Below are 19,653 nucleotides of genomic sequence, written 5' to 3' on the forward strand. Positions count from 1 at the left end.
AACGACCTGTATAAATGGCCGATTGAAGTTAAAACAAAGAAAAATAATAGCGGAAATGCTGTTTTTTTTTCAGGTTTAAATTCGTATCAACATTAACCCATCCCAGAAAAAAAACAGGTCTTCATTGGGCTAGATTTGTGAAAAAGTAAAAAAAATAAAAATAAAATGTTATGGCAGATTGCTATGTGCATTTTTGCAACTTTTCATAAAAAGTGACTGCCAAAGTGTTCAGTATATATGAAGACCGGACAGATATGCATGTTTGGGACTTCTGCCGTGTCACGTACCATCTGTACGGAGGGGAGATAATTTCTGCATCTGATGTAATCACTTCGTCTTACATAGACAGTCTCTGACCTCTGCCTCCTTTACGGGCCGGCTGTGTCATGTCTCCGGCTAGCTCACACAATCTAATTTCACATTTCTCCACTAAAGCCCGAGGGCCCAGCCTGCCACCGAAGGCTACATGTAGTATAATGGGCCGGTCACGTCTGCGAACGTAGTCGCCGATCTTTTGCTCTCCGAGCCACAGATGCCATTTAGAAATTGGGAAAATACAGTTAGCTTATCTGATTCCGGGGATACATCCATGTTATTGCTGCTTGCTCTCTAAACACCGGGATTGTGTTGCCAGAGGGGGAAAAATATGATGTGCGAGGGACAGATGAAGGTGATCATTGCTCTAGAGACTTCTATCCTGGTAGTCATACAATGCGGGCTGCAGCAGCTGCTTTTTTCTGAAGATAAAGATTATCCCCCTCAAGATGGCTGTTTATTTAGGCTCAAGGCCAGCGGTAAGAGTTCACCATGCTGCTCTTGGCAAGTTATAATTATATTGGATTTTGCTTGTGAGCAAAACCCCCCAAAAAGAGAAAATGGAACATTTTAATTAAAAGTGTCTTGAGAAAGGAAATGGTGGGGAAACGAATTTCAGAATTCCTCCTTATGGGAAGGAGGATTCCGATAATCTCTGGCACTCAGAAGTATTTTAAATACAGGATTGTACTTAAACCACTGGAGCCACCGCAGCTGCCGGGAAAGGTTTATTACTTTATCAAATACGGGCCTCTTACTCGGCATCTCTGCCATAATTGGGGGAGGAAATGAAAATCTAAAATATGAAAATCTACAGTAACTTGATTCCTCAAATGTGCAGGGACCAGTTTATATGTATATTCTGTTGTGTTTAGGAAATGTCGAAATTTCCAAAGGTCTACGAGGGGTCTACACCCAGATGCCCCTGATGTGGAAACCGGGTTATTTTCAAAGAGCCTTGGATGTTATGGAGAAGGTGTCTCGGCTGCCCGGAGAATGCAAGATATGCAAAGATACTGTGAGTGTGCGCCGTGTTTCACCAAGCATTATTCCGAATACTGGCATCGTGCTCGCTTTCATCTTTGGCATTAGTACCAAGATGATTTGGTTAATGGTACTCATCTTGTCCATTGCAAACAATCTAGTGAGAAAATGCAGCGCTGCAACGAGCCACGTCCAAACCAAACGCAAAGCAACTGGTGCCATTATTCATTCAATCTTTCAGTTATTCTACTCACTCGATTATAGAGTGCCGTTCTTTCCACTGCACTGTCTCCATTGGGGCTCACAACGTAAATTCCCTATCACTATGTCTTTGGAGTGTGGGAGGAAAACACATACAAACTCCATGCAGATGTTGTCCTTGGTGGGATTTTAACCCAGGACCCCAGCGCTGTAAGTCTGCTGTGCTAACCACTGTACTGCTAACCACTGAGCCACTGGGCTGCTAATAAAAAAGTATAGATCCTTCCTTGGCCCTCTCCTTATTAGCTTGAAAAGCAATGCTATGGACTGGGAGAAACCAGCTGTAATTAATGACTCCTGAAAATACTTGTCTACCATTTGACTTGGGATAACAATACAGGTTTTGGAATCATCTCCCAAATTGCCACTCGTATGTATCTATTATAAAGGAATTGCAACGCATGAATTCCTGATCGGAGGGCTGTAATGGTGAAAAATTATTTTAAATACAGTATGTCAATTTGACATTTAGTTTAAAAAGTTGCACTATGATTCAGAATGCATGTAGACCTGTTAGTCCCAGTAATACATGCTGGACGTGAGGTCTGTGTGTCCTCACCAGGGCTGTGGAGTCAGTAAGCTAAACCTCTGACCTCGACTCCTCAATTTCCCTGACTCTGACCCCACAGCACTGGTCACTACTGAGCATGTGCATAAAGTGCAGCACAGATTCATCTCCAGTAAAAGCTTAGATCAGGAACAGAACAGACATTTATAGGACATTTCATAACTTTCCCAAATTCCTGCAGCAAATCCCACATTGTTCTACTGTCGCCCAATTTATTATATATTTTAGGAGTCGAAGATGGTCCATTTTATGCTAACTCCACCAAAGGGGACACCGACTCCGACTCCACAGCCCTGGTCCTCACTAGATTTCCTGCATCAGCACAGCTTAATTCCTGGAGTGATTTCCCTTTCTACAGCTCTTTAAATGTTATGTGTTTTCTTACCTACCTAGAGGCTGAGTGATCTGCCCTCGAATCTTCTCTGATCTACCATGGACACCCTCCCCTTTCCTGCCAGGAACAGAGCACTGATTTTTGGTCAGATTTTGCTAGTTAGGTGAAGAATTCTGCAATGGTAAAAATAATAGGATAATTTTAGACTATTTGTATAATTGTTTAGTTTTGGCTTATGAATCAATTGAAAAAAAAACAACATAAAGGTGAAGGTGTAAATGGCCTTTAGGATTTGTACAGCTGCCGGATTTAATCTTGTGTTCATCTGCTTAGCCTCCTACTATTGGTCCAGTACATGAAATTGGCTCTGGCTGGTCAGGCATGCTACAATCTTAAGAAACGCAATTTTTTACATTTTTTTGTCATTTACATACATAGTAACATAGTTAGTAAGGCCGAAAAAAGACATTTGTCCATCCAGTTCAGCCTATATTCCATCATAATAAATCCCCAGATCTACGTCCTTCTACAGAACCTAATTGTATGATACAATATTGTTCTGCTCCAGGAAGACATCCAGGCCTCTCTTGAACCCCTCGACTGAGTTCGCCATCACCACCTCCTCAGGCAAGCAATTCCAGATTCTCACTGCCCTAACAGTAAAGAATCCTCTTCTATGTTGGTGGAAAAACCTTCTCTCCTCCAGACGCAAAGAATGCCCCCTTGTGCCCGTCACCTTCCTTGGTATAAACAGATCCTCAGCGAGATATTTGTATTGTCCCCTTATATACTTATACATGGTTATTAGATCGCCCCTCAGTCGTCTTTTTTCTAGACTAAATAATCCTAATTTCGCTAATCTATCTGGGTATTGTAGTTCTCCCATCCCCTTTATTAATTTTGTTGCCCTCCTTTGTACTCTCTCTAGTTCCATTATATCCTTCCTGAGCACCGGTGCCCAAAACTGGACACAGTACTCCATGTGCGGTCTAACTAGGGATTTGTACAGAGGCAGTATAATGCTCTCATCATGTGTATCCAGACCTCTTTTAATGCACCCCATGATCCTGTTTGCCTTGGCAGCTGCTGCCTGGCACTGGCTGCTCCAGGTAAGTTTATCATTAACTAGGATCCCCAAGTCCTTCTCCCTGTCAGATTTACCCAGTGGTTTCCCATTCAGTGTGTAATGGTGACATTGATTCCTTCTTCCCATGTGTATAACCTTACATTTATCATTGTTAAACCTCATCTGCCACCTTTCAGCCCAAGTTTCCAACTTATCCAGATCCATCTGTAGCAGAATACTATCTTCTCTTGTATTAACTGCTTTACATAGTTTTGTATCATCTGCAAATATCGATATTTTACTGTGTAAACCTTCTACCAGATCATTAATGAATATGTTGAAGAGAACAGGTCCCAATACTGACCCCTGCGGTACCCCACTGGTTACAGCGACCCAGTTAGAGACTATACCATTTATAACCACCCTCTGCTTTCTATCACTAAGCCAGTTACTAACCCATTTACACACAATTTCCCCCAGACCAAGCATTCTCATTTTGTGTACCAACCTCTTGTGCGGCACGGTATCAAACGCTTTGGAAAAATCGAGATATACCACGTCCAATGACTCACCGTGGTCCAGCCTATAGCTTACCTCTTCATAAAAACTGATTAGATTGGTTTGACAGGAGCGATTTCTCATAAACCCATGCTGATATGGAGTTAAACAGTTATTCTCATTGAGATAATCCAGAATAACATCCCTCAGAAACCCTTCAAATATTTTACCAACAATAGAGGTTAGACTTACTGGCCTATAATTTCCAGGTTCACTTTTAGAGCCCTTTTTGAATATTGGCACCACATTTGCTATGCGCCAATCCTGCGGAACAGACCCTGTCGCTATAGAGTCCCTAAAAATAAGAAATAATGGTTTATCTATTACATTACTTAGTTCTCTTAGTACTCGTGGGTGTATGCCATCCGGACCCGGAGATTTATCTATTTTAATCTTATTTAGCCGGTTTCGCACCTCTTCTTGGGTTAGATTGGTGACCCTTAATATAGGGTTTTCATTGTTTCTTGGGATTTCACCTAGCATTTCATTTTCCACCGTGAATACCGTGGAGAAGAAGGTGTTTAATATGTTACCTTTTTCCTCGTCATCTACAACCATTCTTTCCTCACTATTTTTTAAGGGGCCTACATTTTCAGTTTTTATTCTTTTACTATTGATATAGTTGAAGAACAGTTTGGGATTAGTTTTACTCTCCTTAGCAATGTGCTTCTCTGTTTCCTTTTTGGCAGCTTTAATTAGTTTTTTAGATAAAGTATTTTTCTCCCTATAGTTTTTTAGAGCTTCAATGGTGCCATCCTGCTTTAGTAGTGCAAATGCTTTCTTTTTACTGTTAATTGCCTGTCTTACTTCTTTGTTTAGCCACATTGGGTTTTTCCTATTTCTAGTCCTTTTATTCCCACAAGGTATAAACCGCTTACACTGCCTATTTAGGATGTTCTTAAACATTTCCCATTTATTATCTGTATTATTAGTTCTGAGGATATTGTCCCAGTCTACCAGATTAAGGGCATCTCTAAGCTGGTCAAATTTTGCCTTCCTAAAGTTCAGTGTTTTTGTGACTCCCTGACAAGTCCCCCTAGTGAAAGACAGGTGAAACTGTACAATATTGTGGTCGCTATTTCCTAGATGCCCGACCACCTGCAGATTTGTTATTCTGTCAGGTCTATTAGATAGTATTAGGTCTAAAAGTGCTGCTCCTCTGGTTGGATTCTGCACCAATTGTGAAAGATAATTTTTCTTGGTTATTAGCAGAAACCTGTTGCCTTTATGGGTTTCACAGGTTTCTGTTTCCCAGTTAATATCCGGGTAGTTAAAGTCCCCCATTTCATTTAAAATGAAAAAAAAAAAAAAAACAGAGAAACTTTACAAATAAAGTTCAGTTTTGTGACTACAGCGCCTAGACAAAGCTATGTGCCTCCATGGTACCGGACTACAAGCTGGCTGGTAATAGAGGACAGATGGAAGCGAGGTTTGAACTGTTGGTTGTCTTTTACAGTGGAGACACAGAGAGTGGACATACATCATCAAGATTAATTCATTTACCCCCCTTGCTTTAAAAATAGAGAAATTGATGGCATCCATATCATTTAACCCCTTCCCGACCCATGACGCCACGTAGGCGTCATGAAAGTCGGTGCCATTCCGACCCATGACGCCTATGCGGCGTCATGGAAAGATCGCGTCCCTGCAGATCGGGTGAAAGGGTTAACTCCCATTTCACCCGATCTGCAGGGACAGGGGGAGTGGTAGTTTAGCCCAGGGGGGGTGGCTTCACCCCCTCGTGGCTACGATCGCTCTGATTGGCAGTTTCACTTTCAACAGCCAATCAGAGCGATTTGTAATATTTCACCCATTATAACGGGTGAAATATTACAATCCAGCCATGGCCGATGCTGAAATATCATCGGCCATGGCTGGAAATACTAGTGTGCCCCCACCCCACCCCTCCGATCGCCCCCCCACCCCCCCGATCTGGCCGGTACACTGCTCCGGCTCCCCTCCGCCCTGTGCTCCGCTCCCCCCCGTGCTCGTGTCCGCTCCCCCCGTGCTCCAATCACCCCCCCGCACTCCGATCCACCCCCCCCGTGCTCCGTTCCACCCCCCCGTGCTCCATTCCAGCCCCCCCGTGCTCCGTTCCACGCCCCCCGCGCTCCGTTCCACCCCTCCCGCGCTCCGATTCCCCCCCCCGTGCTCCGATCCCCCCCCCCCGTGGTCCCCCCCCACCCTATCATACTTACCGATCCAGCCGTGGTCCCGTCCGTCTTCTCCCGGGCGCTGCCATCTTCCAAAATGGCGGGCGCATGCGCAGTGCGCCCGCCGAATCTGCCGGCCGGCAGATTCGTTCCAAAGTGCATTTTGATCACTGAGATATAATCTATCTCAGTGATCAAAATAAAAAAAATAATAAATGACCCCCCCCCCCTTTGTCACCCCCATAGGTAGGGACAATAAAAAAATAAAGAAAATTTTTTTTTTCCACTAATGTTAGAATAGGGTTAGGGGTAGGGTTAGGGTTAAGGTTAGGGCTAGGGGTAGGGTTAGGGGTAGGGCTAGGGGTAGGGTTAGGGTTAGGGGTAGGGGTAGGGTTAGGGGTAGGGTTAGGGGTAGGGTTAGGGGTAGGGCTAGGGTTAAGGTTAGGGTTAGGGGTAGGGTTAGGGTTAAGGTTAGGGGTAGGGTTAGGGGTAGGGCTAGGGGTAGGGGTAGGGTTAGGGGTAGGGTTAGGGCTAGGGTTAGGGTTAGGAATGTGCACACGTATTCTGGTCCTCTGCGGATTTTTCCGCTGCGGATTTGATAAATCCGCAGTGCTAAACCGCTGCGGATTTATGGCGGATTTACCGCGTTTTTTTCTGCGCATTTCACTGCGGTTTTACAATTGCGATTTTCTATTGGAGCAGTTGTAAAACCGCTGCGGAATCCACACAAAGAAGTGACATGCTGCGGAATGTAAACCGCTGCGTTTCCGTGCAGTTTTTCCGCAGCATGTGCACAGCGATTTTTGTTTCCCATAGGTTTACATTGAACTGTACACTCATGGGAAACTGCTGCGGATCCGCAGCGTTTTCCGCAGCGTGTGCACATACCTTTAGAATTAGGCCATGTGCACACGGTGCGGATTTGGCTGCGGATTCGCAGCAGTGTTCCATCAGGTTTACAGTACCATGTAAACATATGAAAAACCAAATCCGCTGTGCCCATGGTGCGGAAAATACCGCGCGGAAACGCTGCGTTGTATTTTCCGCAGCATGTCAATTCTTTGTGCGGATTCCGCAGCGTTTTACACCTGTTCCTCAATAGGAATCCGCAGGTGAAATCCGCACAAAAAACACTGGAAATCCGCGGAAAATCCGCAGGTAAAACACAGTGCCTTTTACCCGCAGATTTTTCAAAAATGGTGCGGAAATATCTCACACGAATCCGCAACGTGGGCACATAGCCTTAGGGTTAGGGTTGGAATTAGGGTTGTGGTTAGGGTTAGGGGTGTGTTGGGGTTAGTGTTGTGGTTAGGGGTGTGTTGGGGTTAGGGTTGTGATTAGGATTATGGCTACAGTTGGGATTAGGGTTAGGGGTGTGTTGGGGTTAGTGTTGGAGTTAGAATTGAGGGGTTTCCACTGTTTAGGCACATCAGGGGTCTCCAAACGCAACATGGCGCCACCATTGATTCCAGCCAATCTCGTATTCAAAAAGTCAAATGGTGCTCCCTCACTTCCGAGCCCTGACGTGTGCCCAAACAGTGGTTTACCCCCACATATGGGGTACCAGCATACTCAGGACAAACTGCGCAACAATTACTGGGGTCCAATTTCTCCTGTTACCCTTGTGAATCTAAAAAAATGCTTGCTAAAACATAATTTTTGAGGAAAGAAAAATGATTTTTTAATTTCACGGCTCTGCGTTGTAAACGTCTGTGAAGCACTTGGGGGTTCAAAGTGCTCACCACATATCTAGATAAGTTCCTTGGGGGGTCTAGTTTCTAAAATGGGGTCACTTGTGGGGGGTTTCTACTGTTTAGGCACACCAGGGGCTCTGCAAACGCAACGTGACACCCGCAGACCATTCCATCAAAGTCTGCATTTCAAAAGTCACTACTTCCCTTCTGAGCCCCGACGTGTGCCCAAACAGTGGTTTACCCCCACATATGGGGTATCGGCGTACTCAGGAGAAACTGGACAACAACTTTTGGGGTCCAATTTCTCCTGTAACCCTTGGGAAAATAAAAAATTCTGGGCTAAATAATTAATTTTGAGGAAAGAAAACGTATTTATTATTTTCACGGCTCTGCATTATAAACTTCTATGAAGCACTTGGGGGTTCAAAGTGCTCACCACACATCTAGATAAGTTCCTTTCAGGGTCTAGTTTCCAAAATGGGGTCACTTGTGGGGGGTTTCTACTGTTTAGGCACATCAGGGGCTCTGCAAACGCAACGTGACGCCCGCAGAGCATTCCATCAAAGTCTGCATTTCAAAACGTCACTACTTCAATTCCAAGCCCCGGCATGTGCCCAAACAGTAGTTTACCCCCACATATGGGGTATCACCGTACTCAGGAGAAACTGGATAACAAATATTGGGGTCAAATTTCTCCTGTTACCCTTGGGAAAATTAAAAAATTCTGGGCTAAATAATTATTTTTGAGGAAAGAAAACGTATTTATTATTTTCACGGCTCTGCATTATAAACTTCTATGAAGCACTTGGGGGTTCAAAGTGCTCACCACACATCTAGATAAGTTCCTTTGGGGGTCTAGTTTCCAAAATGGGGTCACTTGTGGGGGGTTTCTACTGTTAAGCCACATCAGGGGCTCTGCAAATGCAACGTGACGCCCACAGAGCATTCCATCAAAGTCTGCATTTCAAAACGTCACTACTTCACTTCCGAGCCCCGGCATGTGCCCAAACAGTGATTTACCCCCACATATGGGGTATCAGCGTACTCAGGAGAAACTGGACAACAACTTTTGGGGTCAAATTTCTCCTGTTACCCTTGGGAAAATAAAAAATTGCAGGCTAAAAGATCATTTTTGAGAAAATAATTTTTTTTTTTATTTTCATGGCTCTGCGTTATAAACTTCTGTGAAGCACTTGGGGGTTCAAAGTCCTCACCACACATCTAGATTAGTTCCTTTGGGGGTCTAGTTTCTAAAATGGTGTCATTTCTGGGGGATCTCCAATGTTTAGGCACACAGGGGCTCTCCAAACGTGACATGGTGTCCGCTAATGATTGGAGCTAATTTTCCATTTAAAAAGCCAAATGGCGTGCCATCCCTTCCGAGCCCTGCCGTGCGCCCAAACAGTGGTTTACCCCCACGTATGGGGTATCAGCGTACTCAGAACAAACTGGACAACAATATTTGGGGTCCAATTTCTCCTATTATCCTTGGCAAAATAGGAAATTCCAGGCTAAAAAATCATTTTTGAGGAAAGAAAAATTATTTTTTATTTTCATGGCTCTGCGTTATAAACTTCTGTGAAGCACCTGGGGGTTTAAAGTGCTCAATATGCATCTAGATAAGTTCCTTGGGGGGTCTAGTTTCCAAAATGGGGTCACTTGTGGGGGAGCTCCAATGTTTAGGCACACAGGGGCTCTCCAAACGCGACATGGTGTCCGCTAACAATTGGAGCTAATTTTCCATTCAAAAAGTCAAATGGCGCGCCTTCTCTTCCGAGCCCTGCCGAGTGCCCAAACAGTGGTTTACCCCCACATATGAGGTATCGGCGTACTCGGGAGAAATTGCCCAACAAATTTTATGATCCATTTTATCCTACTGCCCATGTGAAAATGAAAAAATTGAGGCGAAAAGAATTTTTTTGTGAAAAAAAAAGTACTTTTTCATTTTTACAGATCAATTTGTGAAGCACCTGAGGGTTTAAAGTGCTCACTAGGCATCTAAATTAGTTCCTTGGGGGGTCTAGTTTCCAAAATGGGGTCACTTGTGGGGGAGCGCCAATGTTTAGGCACACAGGAGCTATCCAAACGCGACATGGTGTCCGCTAACGATGGAAATAATTTTTCATTCAAAAAGTCAAATGGCGCTCCTTCCCTTCCGAGCCTTACCATGTGCCCAAACAGTGGTTTACCTCCACATGTGAGGTATTGGTGTACTCAGGAGAAATTGCCCAACACATTTTAGGATCCATTTTATCCTGTTGCCCATGTGAAAATGAAAAAATTGAGGCTAAAAGAATTTTTTTGCGAAAAAAAAGTACTTTTTCATTTTTACGGATCAATTTGTGAAGCACCTGGGGGTTCAAAGTGCTCACTATGCATCTAGATAAGTTCCTTGGGGCGTCTAGTTTCCAAAATGGGGTCACTTGTGGGGGAGCTCCAATTTTTAGGCACACGGGGGCTCTCCAAACGTGACATGGTGTCCGCTAAAGAGTGGAGCCAATTTTTGATTCAAAAAGTCAAATGGCGCTCCTTCCCTTCCAAGCCCTGCCGTGCGCCAAAACAGTGGTTTACCCCCACATATGAGGTATCAGCGTACTCAGGACAAATTGGACAACAACTTTCGTGGTTCAGTTTCTCCTTTTACCATTGGGAAAATAAAAAAATTGTTGCTAAAAGATAATTTTTGTGACTAAAAAGTTAAATGTTCATTTTTTCCTTCCATGTTGCTTCTGCTTCTGTGAAGCACCTGAAGGGTTAATAAACTTCTTGAATGTGGTTTTGAGTACCTTGAGGGGTGCAGTTTTTAGAATGGTGTCACTTTTGGGTATTTTCAGCCATATAGACCCCTCAAACTGACTTCAAATGTGAGGTGGTCCCTAAAAAAAATGGTTTTGTAAATTTCGTTGTAAAAATGACAAATCGCTGGTCGAATTTTAACCCTTATAACTTCCTAACAAAAAAAAATTTTGTTTCCAAAATTGTGCTGATGTAAAGTAAACATGTGGGAAATGTTATTTATTAACTATTTTGTGTCACATATCTCTCTGGTTTAACAGAATAAAAATTCAAAATGTGAAAATTGCGAAATTTTCAAAATTTTCGCCAAATTTCCGTGTTTATCACAAATAAATGCAGAATTTATTGACCTAAATTTACCACTATCATGAAGCCCAATATGTCACGAAAAAACAATCTCAGAACCGCTAGGATCCGTTGAAGCGTTCCTGAGTTATTACCTCATAAAGGGCCACTGGTCAGAATTGCAAAAAACGGCAAGGTCTTTAAGGTCAAAATAGGCTGGGTCTTGAAGGGGTTAAATGGAGTATGTCTGCTAAAGGAACAGAGCAGCTCACTAAAATGTAATATTTAATTGGGAAACATAAGGCAGAAATATATATGAAAGAAAATAATCCATTCATGTTGTGTAATATCCAGATCAGCTGAATTTTATCAGGTGAGGTGGAAAGCAATACACGGTGTCCAAGGTTATCTGTTATTTGACCTCGGCTAATTGGCAGACACAGGGCAGGGGGTCTTGTGTGCCGGCCATAAGAATGTCATTACTAATGTCACTCATCACATCACTCAGAACGGGAAAGAAATTCTATTCCCACTATATTAGGACTAATTCCTAAGGGTCCGAGTCCTCCGTATACACATGGCCCTGAACGATCAGCTGCTTTCAGTCGCTCTAAAGCCTTAGATCTGATTTCCGGCCTTGCTCTTAATAAGTCCCTCTGGGCAGTCATTCTGCAAGCATATCCTGAGCTTATTAACTATTACAGCCAGTAAGCCTAGATAAAGACATTCTGTCTACAGAGCGTTTCTTCTGCTGCCTATAGATCTTGTATCCTGTGTTCCTCCATGACAGGCAATGGATATTTTGATCTCACAGCAAAACTACTATTTGTTGAACCAAGATGTGATCAGAGACGTTTTCTCTTTGGTTTTTGGAATGTGACGATTGGAGATTAGCAGCGATCAGCAATAACGTTTTTTTAAATCATTGTGTGTTTATTGATTTTGTTTCAGAAAACGTAATAAAATGTAAAAAAAAACCCCATCCTTATTACCCAAGTCCTCCATAAGATACATGGAGAATAACTAACATGGTAGTATACAAGCACCTGCAGGGTCATTGAGGTCAGAGACAATTGTCATAGATATATGTGAGAGTTGCTCACCCTCCACTCACGCCGGTGATTTATTTTCATTTGCCGCTTCTTCACAGCAGACAACCCCATGGTACTTTAGTAAATGCTCCAGAGCCGGTACAGACATGGCCAACAGATTCACAATAAGCCCTGGCGACTCCTCATCAGCTCTCGCCAGGCAACGGCCAACCATCAATCCTGCGAGCCCATGATTCATCACACTTGACCTCCACGTTTCTTTTTTGGCATGTTCCCCTCTCTTGGATCAATAGCCATTTTATTTTGTTGACTAACTCTGAAATTGTCTGTTCGCGGTGTGATAGCCAGTGCTTTACAGTTAGTGTCCTTGCCATATACAACATGCTGGCCACGGCAGTTTTAACATGTTTGTCTGTCCCCAAATCCTCCACATATCCCAGGAGGACACATATGAAGGGAGAAGAGGTTACGGCTTTCCTTACTGTGTCCAGCTTCCCATTCCAAGAGGTCTCCGAGTTCGGACACGAGCACAACATAATACAGGCGGTCTGCCTGATGAACCTTACACTCGGACGCTGTCCTGCATCTAATCTAAATGTTGGCATTTTGTACACCCATTGTGATAAATTATGAGCCTCATTCAAGCACAAGTGCAGTTCTATCTGTAAGAATTTCCTGCCCCTGGCCCTCCTCTATAGGTCCAATATCTCCTTTCTTCCCACTTTTCTCTTTTTTGTCAACACCAGATCGGCAATTGGTGTATATAGAGTGGAAATGGCGCCGACTGTGCTGCTTGTAATGGCTGTGCATTGTATGATCATTCATGGGCACAGACCCCCACATACTCAGTGACTCCGCATGATAGTAATGGCATAGATGCAGGAGCTTATAAAATTGTCTGTGGGGTATCGGGTACTCCTCCTGCCAGCAGACAAACTCCTTTATTCCTGCCCCAGACAATATGTGTGTCAGCCTGTGAATGCAGCTTTGCCTCCACCCCTCAAACTCTTCAAGGTGAAATAAATTCGGTACCTAGGGGGCTCTCATATGGAGGAAATTCTGCTAGTCTGATCAGCCATAACACTAATATTATAGACCCATATAATCGAGCACAGTTTTGACCTGTTGAAGCATAGACTCCTCTGTCCTGTGGTTTCCTGTTGTGAATTCTGTTGTCGGGCTCCCTCCTGTGGTTATGAATGGTACTTCGGCTGGTTCTGTCCATGGACTTCCTCTGGTGGGTGTTTCTGAGTTTCCTTTCACAGGTGACGAGGTTAATTCGTTAGCTGCTGCTCTATTTAACTCCACTTAGATCTTTGCTCCACGCCACCTGTCAATGTTCCAGTATTGGTCTAGTTCACTCCTGGATCGTTCTTGTGACCTGTCTTCCCATCAGAAGCTAAGTTCCAGCTTGTATTTCTTTGGTTTGCTATTTTTCTGTCCAGCTTGCTTTTTAATTTGTTGTCTTGCTTGCTGGAAGCTCTGGGATGCAGAGGGAGCGCCTCCGCACCGTGAGTCGGTGCGGAGGGTCTTTTTGCGCCCTCTGGGTGGTCTTTTTGTAGGTTTTTGTGCTGACCGCAAAGTAACCTTTCCTATCCTCGGTCTGTTCAGTAAGTCGGGCCTCACTTTGCTTAATCTATTTCATCTCTGTGTTTGTATTTTCATCTTTACTCACAGTCATTATATGTGGGGGGCTGCCTTTTCCTTTGGGGAATTTCTCTGAGGCAAGGTAGGCTTTATTTTCCTATCTTCAGGGCTAGCTAGTTTCTTAGGCTGTGCCGAGTTGCATAGGGAGCGTTAGGCGCAATCCACGGCTATTTCTAGTGTGGTTGATAGGTTTAGGGATTGCGGTCAGCAGAGTTCCCACGTCCCAGAGCTCGTCCTTTATTATCAGTAACTTTCAGGTCATTCCGTGTGCTCTTAACCACCAGGTCCATTATTGTCCTGACCACCAGGTCATAACAGTACAGGTGGCCCAAAGTACTAATGCATCTCAATAGTGGGATAAGAGAAGTTCTGAGACCATTTTTTTTTCTTTGCAGTGTGTTTTGTCTCAATTTTCCCCTTTACCTCTGGGTGGTTCAGGACACTGGTGTAAACATGGACATTCAAGGTCTGTCCTCTTGGATGGATAATCTCACTACAAGGATACAAAACATTCAAGATTTTGTGGTTCAGAATCCGATGTCAGAGCCTAAGATTCCTATTCCTGATTTGTTTTTTGGTGATAGATCTAAGTTCTTGAATTTCAAAAATAATTGTAAATTGTTTCTTGCCTTGAAACCTCGCTCCTCAGGTGACCCTGTTCAACAAGTAAAGATCATTATTTCTTTGTTACGTGGGGACCCTCAAGACTGGGCATTTTCCCTTGCGCCAGGAGATCCGGCATTGCGTGATGTTGATGCGTTTTTCCTGGCGCTTGGATTGCTTTATGACGAACCTAATTCAGTTGATCAGGCAGAGAAAATCTTGCTGGCTCTGTGTCAGGGTCAGGATGAAGCGGAGATATATTGTCAGAAGTTTAGAAAGTGGTCTGTGCTCACTCAGTGGAATGAATGTGCCCTGGCAGCAATCTTCAGAAAGGGTCTCTCTGAAGCCCTTAAAGATGTCATGGTGGGGTTTCCCATGCCTGCTGGTCTGAATGAGTCTATGTCCTTGGCCATTCAGATCGATCGACGCTTGCGTGAGCGTAAAGCTGTGCACCATTTGGCGGTACTATCTGAGCATGGGCCTGAGCCTATGCAATGTGATAGGACTTTGACCAGAACTGAACGGCAAGAACACAGACGTCGGAATGGGCTGTGTTTTTACTGTGGTGATTCCACTCATGCTATCTCCGATTGTCCTAAGCGCACTAAGTGGTTCTCTAGGTCTGCCACCATTGGTACGGTACAGTCTAAATTTCTATTGTCTGTTACTCTGATTTGCTCTTTGTCATCCTATTCTGTTATGGCATTTGTGGATTCAGGCGCTGCCCTGAATTTGATGGACTTGGAGTATGCTAGGCGCTGTGGTTTTTTTCTTGGAGCCCTTGCAGTATCCTATTCCATTGAGAGGAATTGATGCTACGCCTTTGGCCAAGAATAAGCCTCAGTATTGGACCCAATTGACCATGTGCATGGCTCCTGCACATCAGGAGGATATCCGCTTTCTGGTGTTGTATAATCTGCATGATGTGGTCGTTTTGGGGTTGCCATGGCTACAGGTTCATAATCCAGTATTGGACTGGAAATCTATGTCTGTGTCCAGCTGGGGTTGCCAGGGGGTACATGGTGATGTTCCATTTTTGTCTATTTCGTCTTCCACTCCTTCTGAAGTTTCAGAGTTTTTGTCGGATTATCGGGATGTATTTGAGCCCAAAGCCAGTGCCCTACCTCCTCATAGGTATTGCGATTGTGCAATTAATTTGATTCCTGGTAGTAAGTTTCCTAAGGGCCGATTGTTTAATTTATCTGTGCCAGAACACGCCGCTATGCGGAGTTATATAAAGGAATCCTTGGAGAAAGGCCATATTCGCCCGTCGTCATCACCGTTAGGAGCAGGGTTCTTTTTTGTGGCCAAGAAGGATGGTTCTTTGAGACCTTGCATTGATTACCGCCTTCTTAATAAAATTACAGTCAAATTTCAGTATCCTTTGCCGTTGCTGTCTGATTTGTTTGCTCGTATTAAAGGGGCTAGTTGGTTCACCAAGATAGATCTTCGAGGGGCGTATAATCTTGTGCGTATTAAACAAGGCGATGAATGGAAAACCGCATTTAATACGCCCGAGGGCCATTTTGAGTACCTGGTTATGCCATTTGGGCTTTCCAATGCTCCATCAGTATTTCAGTCCTTTATGCATGACATCTTCCGAGAGTACCTGGATAAATTCCTGATTGTGTATTTGGATGATATTTTGGTCTTTTCGGATGATTGGGAGTCTCATGTGAAGCAGGTCAGAATGGTGTTCCAGGTCCTTCGTGCGAAATCCTTGTTTGTGAAGGGGTCAAAGTGTCTCTTTGGAGTTCAGAAGGTTTCATTTTTGGGGTTCATTTTTTCCCCTTCTACTATCGAGATGGACCCTGTTAAAGTCCAGGCCATTTACGATTGGACTCAGCCGACATCTGTGAAGAGCCTGCATAAGTTCCTGGGCTTTGCTAATTTTTATCGGCGCTTCATCGCTAATTTTTCTACTGTTGCTAAACCGTTGACTGATTTGACCAAGAAGGGTGCTGATGTGGTCAATTGGTCCTCTGCGGCTGTAGAGGCTTTTCAGGAGTTGAAGCGTCGTTTTTCTTCTGCCCCTGTGTTGTGCCAGCCAGATGTTTCGCTTCCGTTTCAGGTTGAGGTTGATGCTTCTGAGATTGGAGCAGGGGCTGTTTTGTCGCAAAGAAGTTCTGATGGCTCGGTGATGAAGCCATGTGCTTTCTTTTCTAGAAAGTTTTCGCCTGCTGAGCGTAACTATGATGTTGGTAATCGTGAATTGTTGGCCATGAAGTGGGCATTCGAGGAGTGGCTTCATTGGCTGGAAGGAGCCAAGCATCGCGTGGTGGTCTTGACAGATCACAAGAATTTGACTTATCTTGAGTCTGCCAAACGGTTGAATCCGAGACAGGCTCGATGGTCGTTATTTTTCTCCCGTTTTGATTTTGTGGTTTCGTACCTTCCGGGCTCTAAGAATGTGAAGGCTGATGCCCTGTCAAGGAGTTTTGTGCCTGACTCTCCGGGTGTTCCTGAGCCGGCGGGTATTTTCAAAGAGGGGGTAATTTTGTCTGCCATCTCCCCTGATTTGCGGCGGGTGCTGCAAAAATTTCAGGCTGATAGACCTGACCGTTGCCCAGCGGAGAAACTGTTTGTCCCTGATAGATGGACTAGTAGAGTTATCTCTGAGATTCATTGTTCAGTGTTGGCTGGGCATCCTGGAATCTTTGGTACCAGAGATTTGGTGGCTAGATCCTTCTGGTGGCCGTCTTTGTCGCGGGATGTGCGTTCTTTTGTGCAGTCCTGTGGGACTTGTGCTCGGGCTAAGCCCTGCTGTTCTCGTGCCAGTGGGTTGCTTTTGCCCTTGCCGGTCCCGAAGAGGCCCTGGACACATATTTCTATGGATTTTATTTCGTAACTCCCCGTCTCTCAAAAGATGTCGGTCATTTGGGTGGTTTGTGATCGCTTTTCTAAGATGGTCCATTTGGTACCTTTGTCTAAATTGCCTTCCTCCTCGGATTTGGTGCCATTATTTTTCCAGCATGTGGTTTGTTTACATGGTATCCCGGAGAACATCGTTTCTGACAGAGGTTCCCAGTTTGTTTCAAGGTTTTGGCGGTCCTTTTGTGCTAGGATGGGCATTGATTTGTCTTTTTCCTCGGCTTTCCATCCTCAGACAAATGGCCAAACCGAACGAACTAATCAAACTTTGGAAACATATCTGAGATGCTTTGTTTCTGCTGATCAGGATGATTGATTGTCCTTTTTGCCGTTGGCTGAGTTCGCCCTTAATAATCGGGCCAGCTCGGCTACTTTGGTTTCGCCGTTTTTCTGCAATTCTGGTTTCCATCCTCGTTTTTCTTCAGAGAAGGTTGAGTCTTCAGACTGTCCTGGTGTAGATACTGTGGTGGATAGGTTGCAGCAGATTTGGACTCATGTGGTGGACAATTTGACATTGTCCCAGGAGAAGGCTCAACGTTTCGCTAACCGCCGGCGCTGTGTGGGTCCCCGACTTCGTGTTGGGGATTTGGTTTCGTTGTCGTCTCGTTATGTTCCTATGAAGGTTTCCTCTCCTAAGTTTAAGCCTCGTTTCATTGGTCCGTATAAGATTTCTGAGGTTCTTAATCCTGTGTCATTTCGTTTGGCCCTTCCTGCTTCTTTTGCCATCCATAATGTGTTCTATAGGTCGTTATTGCGGAGATACGTGGCGCCTGTGGTTCCATCCGTTGATCCTCCTGCCCCGGTGTTAGTTGAGGGGGAGTTGGAGTATGTGGTGGAGAAGATTTTGGATTCTCGTGTTTCGAGACGGAAACTCCAGTACCTGGTCAAGTGGAAGGGTTATGGTCAGGAAGATAATTCCTGGGTTTCTGCCTCTGATGTTCATGCTGCCGATCTGGTTCGTGCCTTTCATTTGGCTCATCCTGGTCGGCCTGGGGGCTCTGGTGAGGGTTCGGTGACCCCTCCTCAAGGGGGAGGGGTACTGTTGTGAATTCTGTTGTCGGGCTCCCTCCTGTGGTTATGAATGGTACTTCGGCTGGTTCTGTCCATGGACTTCCTCTGGTGGGTGTTTCTGAGTTTCCTTTCACAGGTGACGAGGTTAATTCGTTAGCTGCTGCTCTATTTAACTCCACTTAGATCTTTGCTCCACGCCACCTGTCAATGTTCCAGTATTGGTCTAGTTCACTCCTGGATCGTTCTTGTGACCTGTCTTCCCATCAGAAGCTAAGTTCCAGCTTGTATTTCTTTGGTTTGCTATTTTTCTGTCCAGCTTGCTATTTAATTTGTTGTCTTGCTTGCTGGAAGCTCTGGGACGCAGAGGGAGCGCCTCCGCACCGTGAGTCGGTGCGGAGGGTCTTTTTGCGCCCTCTGCGTGGTCTTTTTGTAGGTTTTTGTGCTGACCGCAAAGTAACCTTTCCTATCCTCGGTCTGTTCAGTAAGTCGGGCCTCACTTTGCTTAATCTATTTCATCTGTGTTTGTATTTTCATCTTTACTCACAGTCATTATATGTGGGGGCTGCCTTTTCCTTTGGGGAATTTCTCTGAGGCAAGGTAGGCTTTATTTTCCTATCATCAGGGCTAGCTAGTTTCTTAGGCTGTGCCGAGTTGCATAGGGAGCGTTAGGCGCAATCCACGGCTATTTCTAGTGTGGTTGATAGGTTTAGGGATTGCGGTCAGCAGAGTTCCCACGTCCCAGAGCTCGTCCTTTATTATCAGTAACTATCAGGTCATTCCGTGTGCTCTTAACCACTAGGTCCATTATTGTCCTGACCACCAGGTCATAACAGTTTCCAGCACCATGATAGTAATGGCAGATCCTTTAAAGCCTTTAGGTTGTGATGTGCAGGCTCCATAGTTATCAGCTGTTTTGCAGCATATCCCTTAGATATTAGGAATTTGGGGGCTAGTCCACAACATTTTGATCTCTGTTGAATCCCTCAAACCATTCGGAAAAATTCTTGCAGTATGGCAGGGTGCATTATCCTGCAAAAAAAAATCTTATTAGGGAATACCATTACTGTTGGGGAGACAGTACTTGGTCTGTAAAAATATTGGTGGTACGTATCACAGTAACATTCATGGGAATGTCAGGATTCTAGGTTTTCAGGCAAAACATTGTCTAGAGCATTACACTCCCCCTCCACCCACCGACTTGTTTTTGTTGGCTAGTAGCTGTAAATCATTCAGCTGCGGCGATGAAAACTAAATCTCCGAGCACTAACAAATACTCTGAGGACACCCGAGCGTGCTTGGGAAATCTCGAGTAACGAGTATATTCGCTCATCACTAATCAGAGCATTTCCCAAGTGTCTTCTGGATGTGATCAGAGCACTTCCCAGGCCTCTTCTGGGTGTGATCAGAGCACTTCCCAGGCCTCTTCTGGGTGTGACCAGAGGACTTCCCAGGCCT

General features: G+C 44.6%; 1 protein-coding gene across 1 annotated transcript in view; it reads left to right on the forward strand.

Annotated features, from left to right (window-relative positions):
- Window positions 1-19,653, forward strand: part of MRPS27 (mitochondrial ribosomal protein S27) — a 127,875-nt gene that overhangs the window by 70,624 nt on the left and 37,598 nt on the right. Inside the window, exon 9 of the mRNA XM_069750617.1 lies at window positions 1,191-1,333. Coding sequence (XP_069606718.1) covers window positions 1,191-1,333 — 143 coding nt within the window. The remainder of the gene's footprint in view (window positions 1-1,190; window positions 1,334-19,653) is intronic.

Source organism: Ranitomeya imitator, chromosome 1 (assembly GCF_032444005.1).
Source record: "Ranitomeya imitator isolate aRanImi1 chromosome 1, aRanImi1.pri, whole genome shotgun sequence".
Lineage (NCBI taxonomy): Eukaryota > Metazoa > Chordata > Amphibia > Anura > Dendrobatidae > Ranitomeya > Ranitomeya imitator.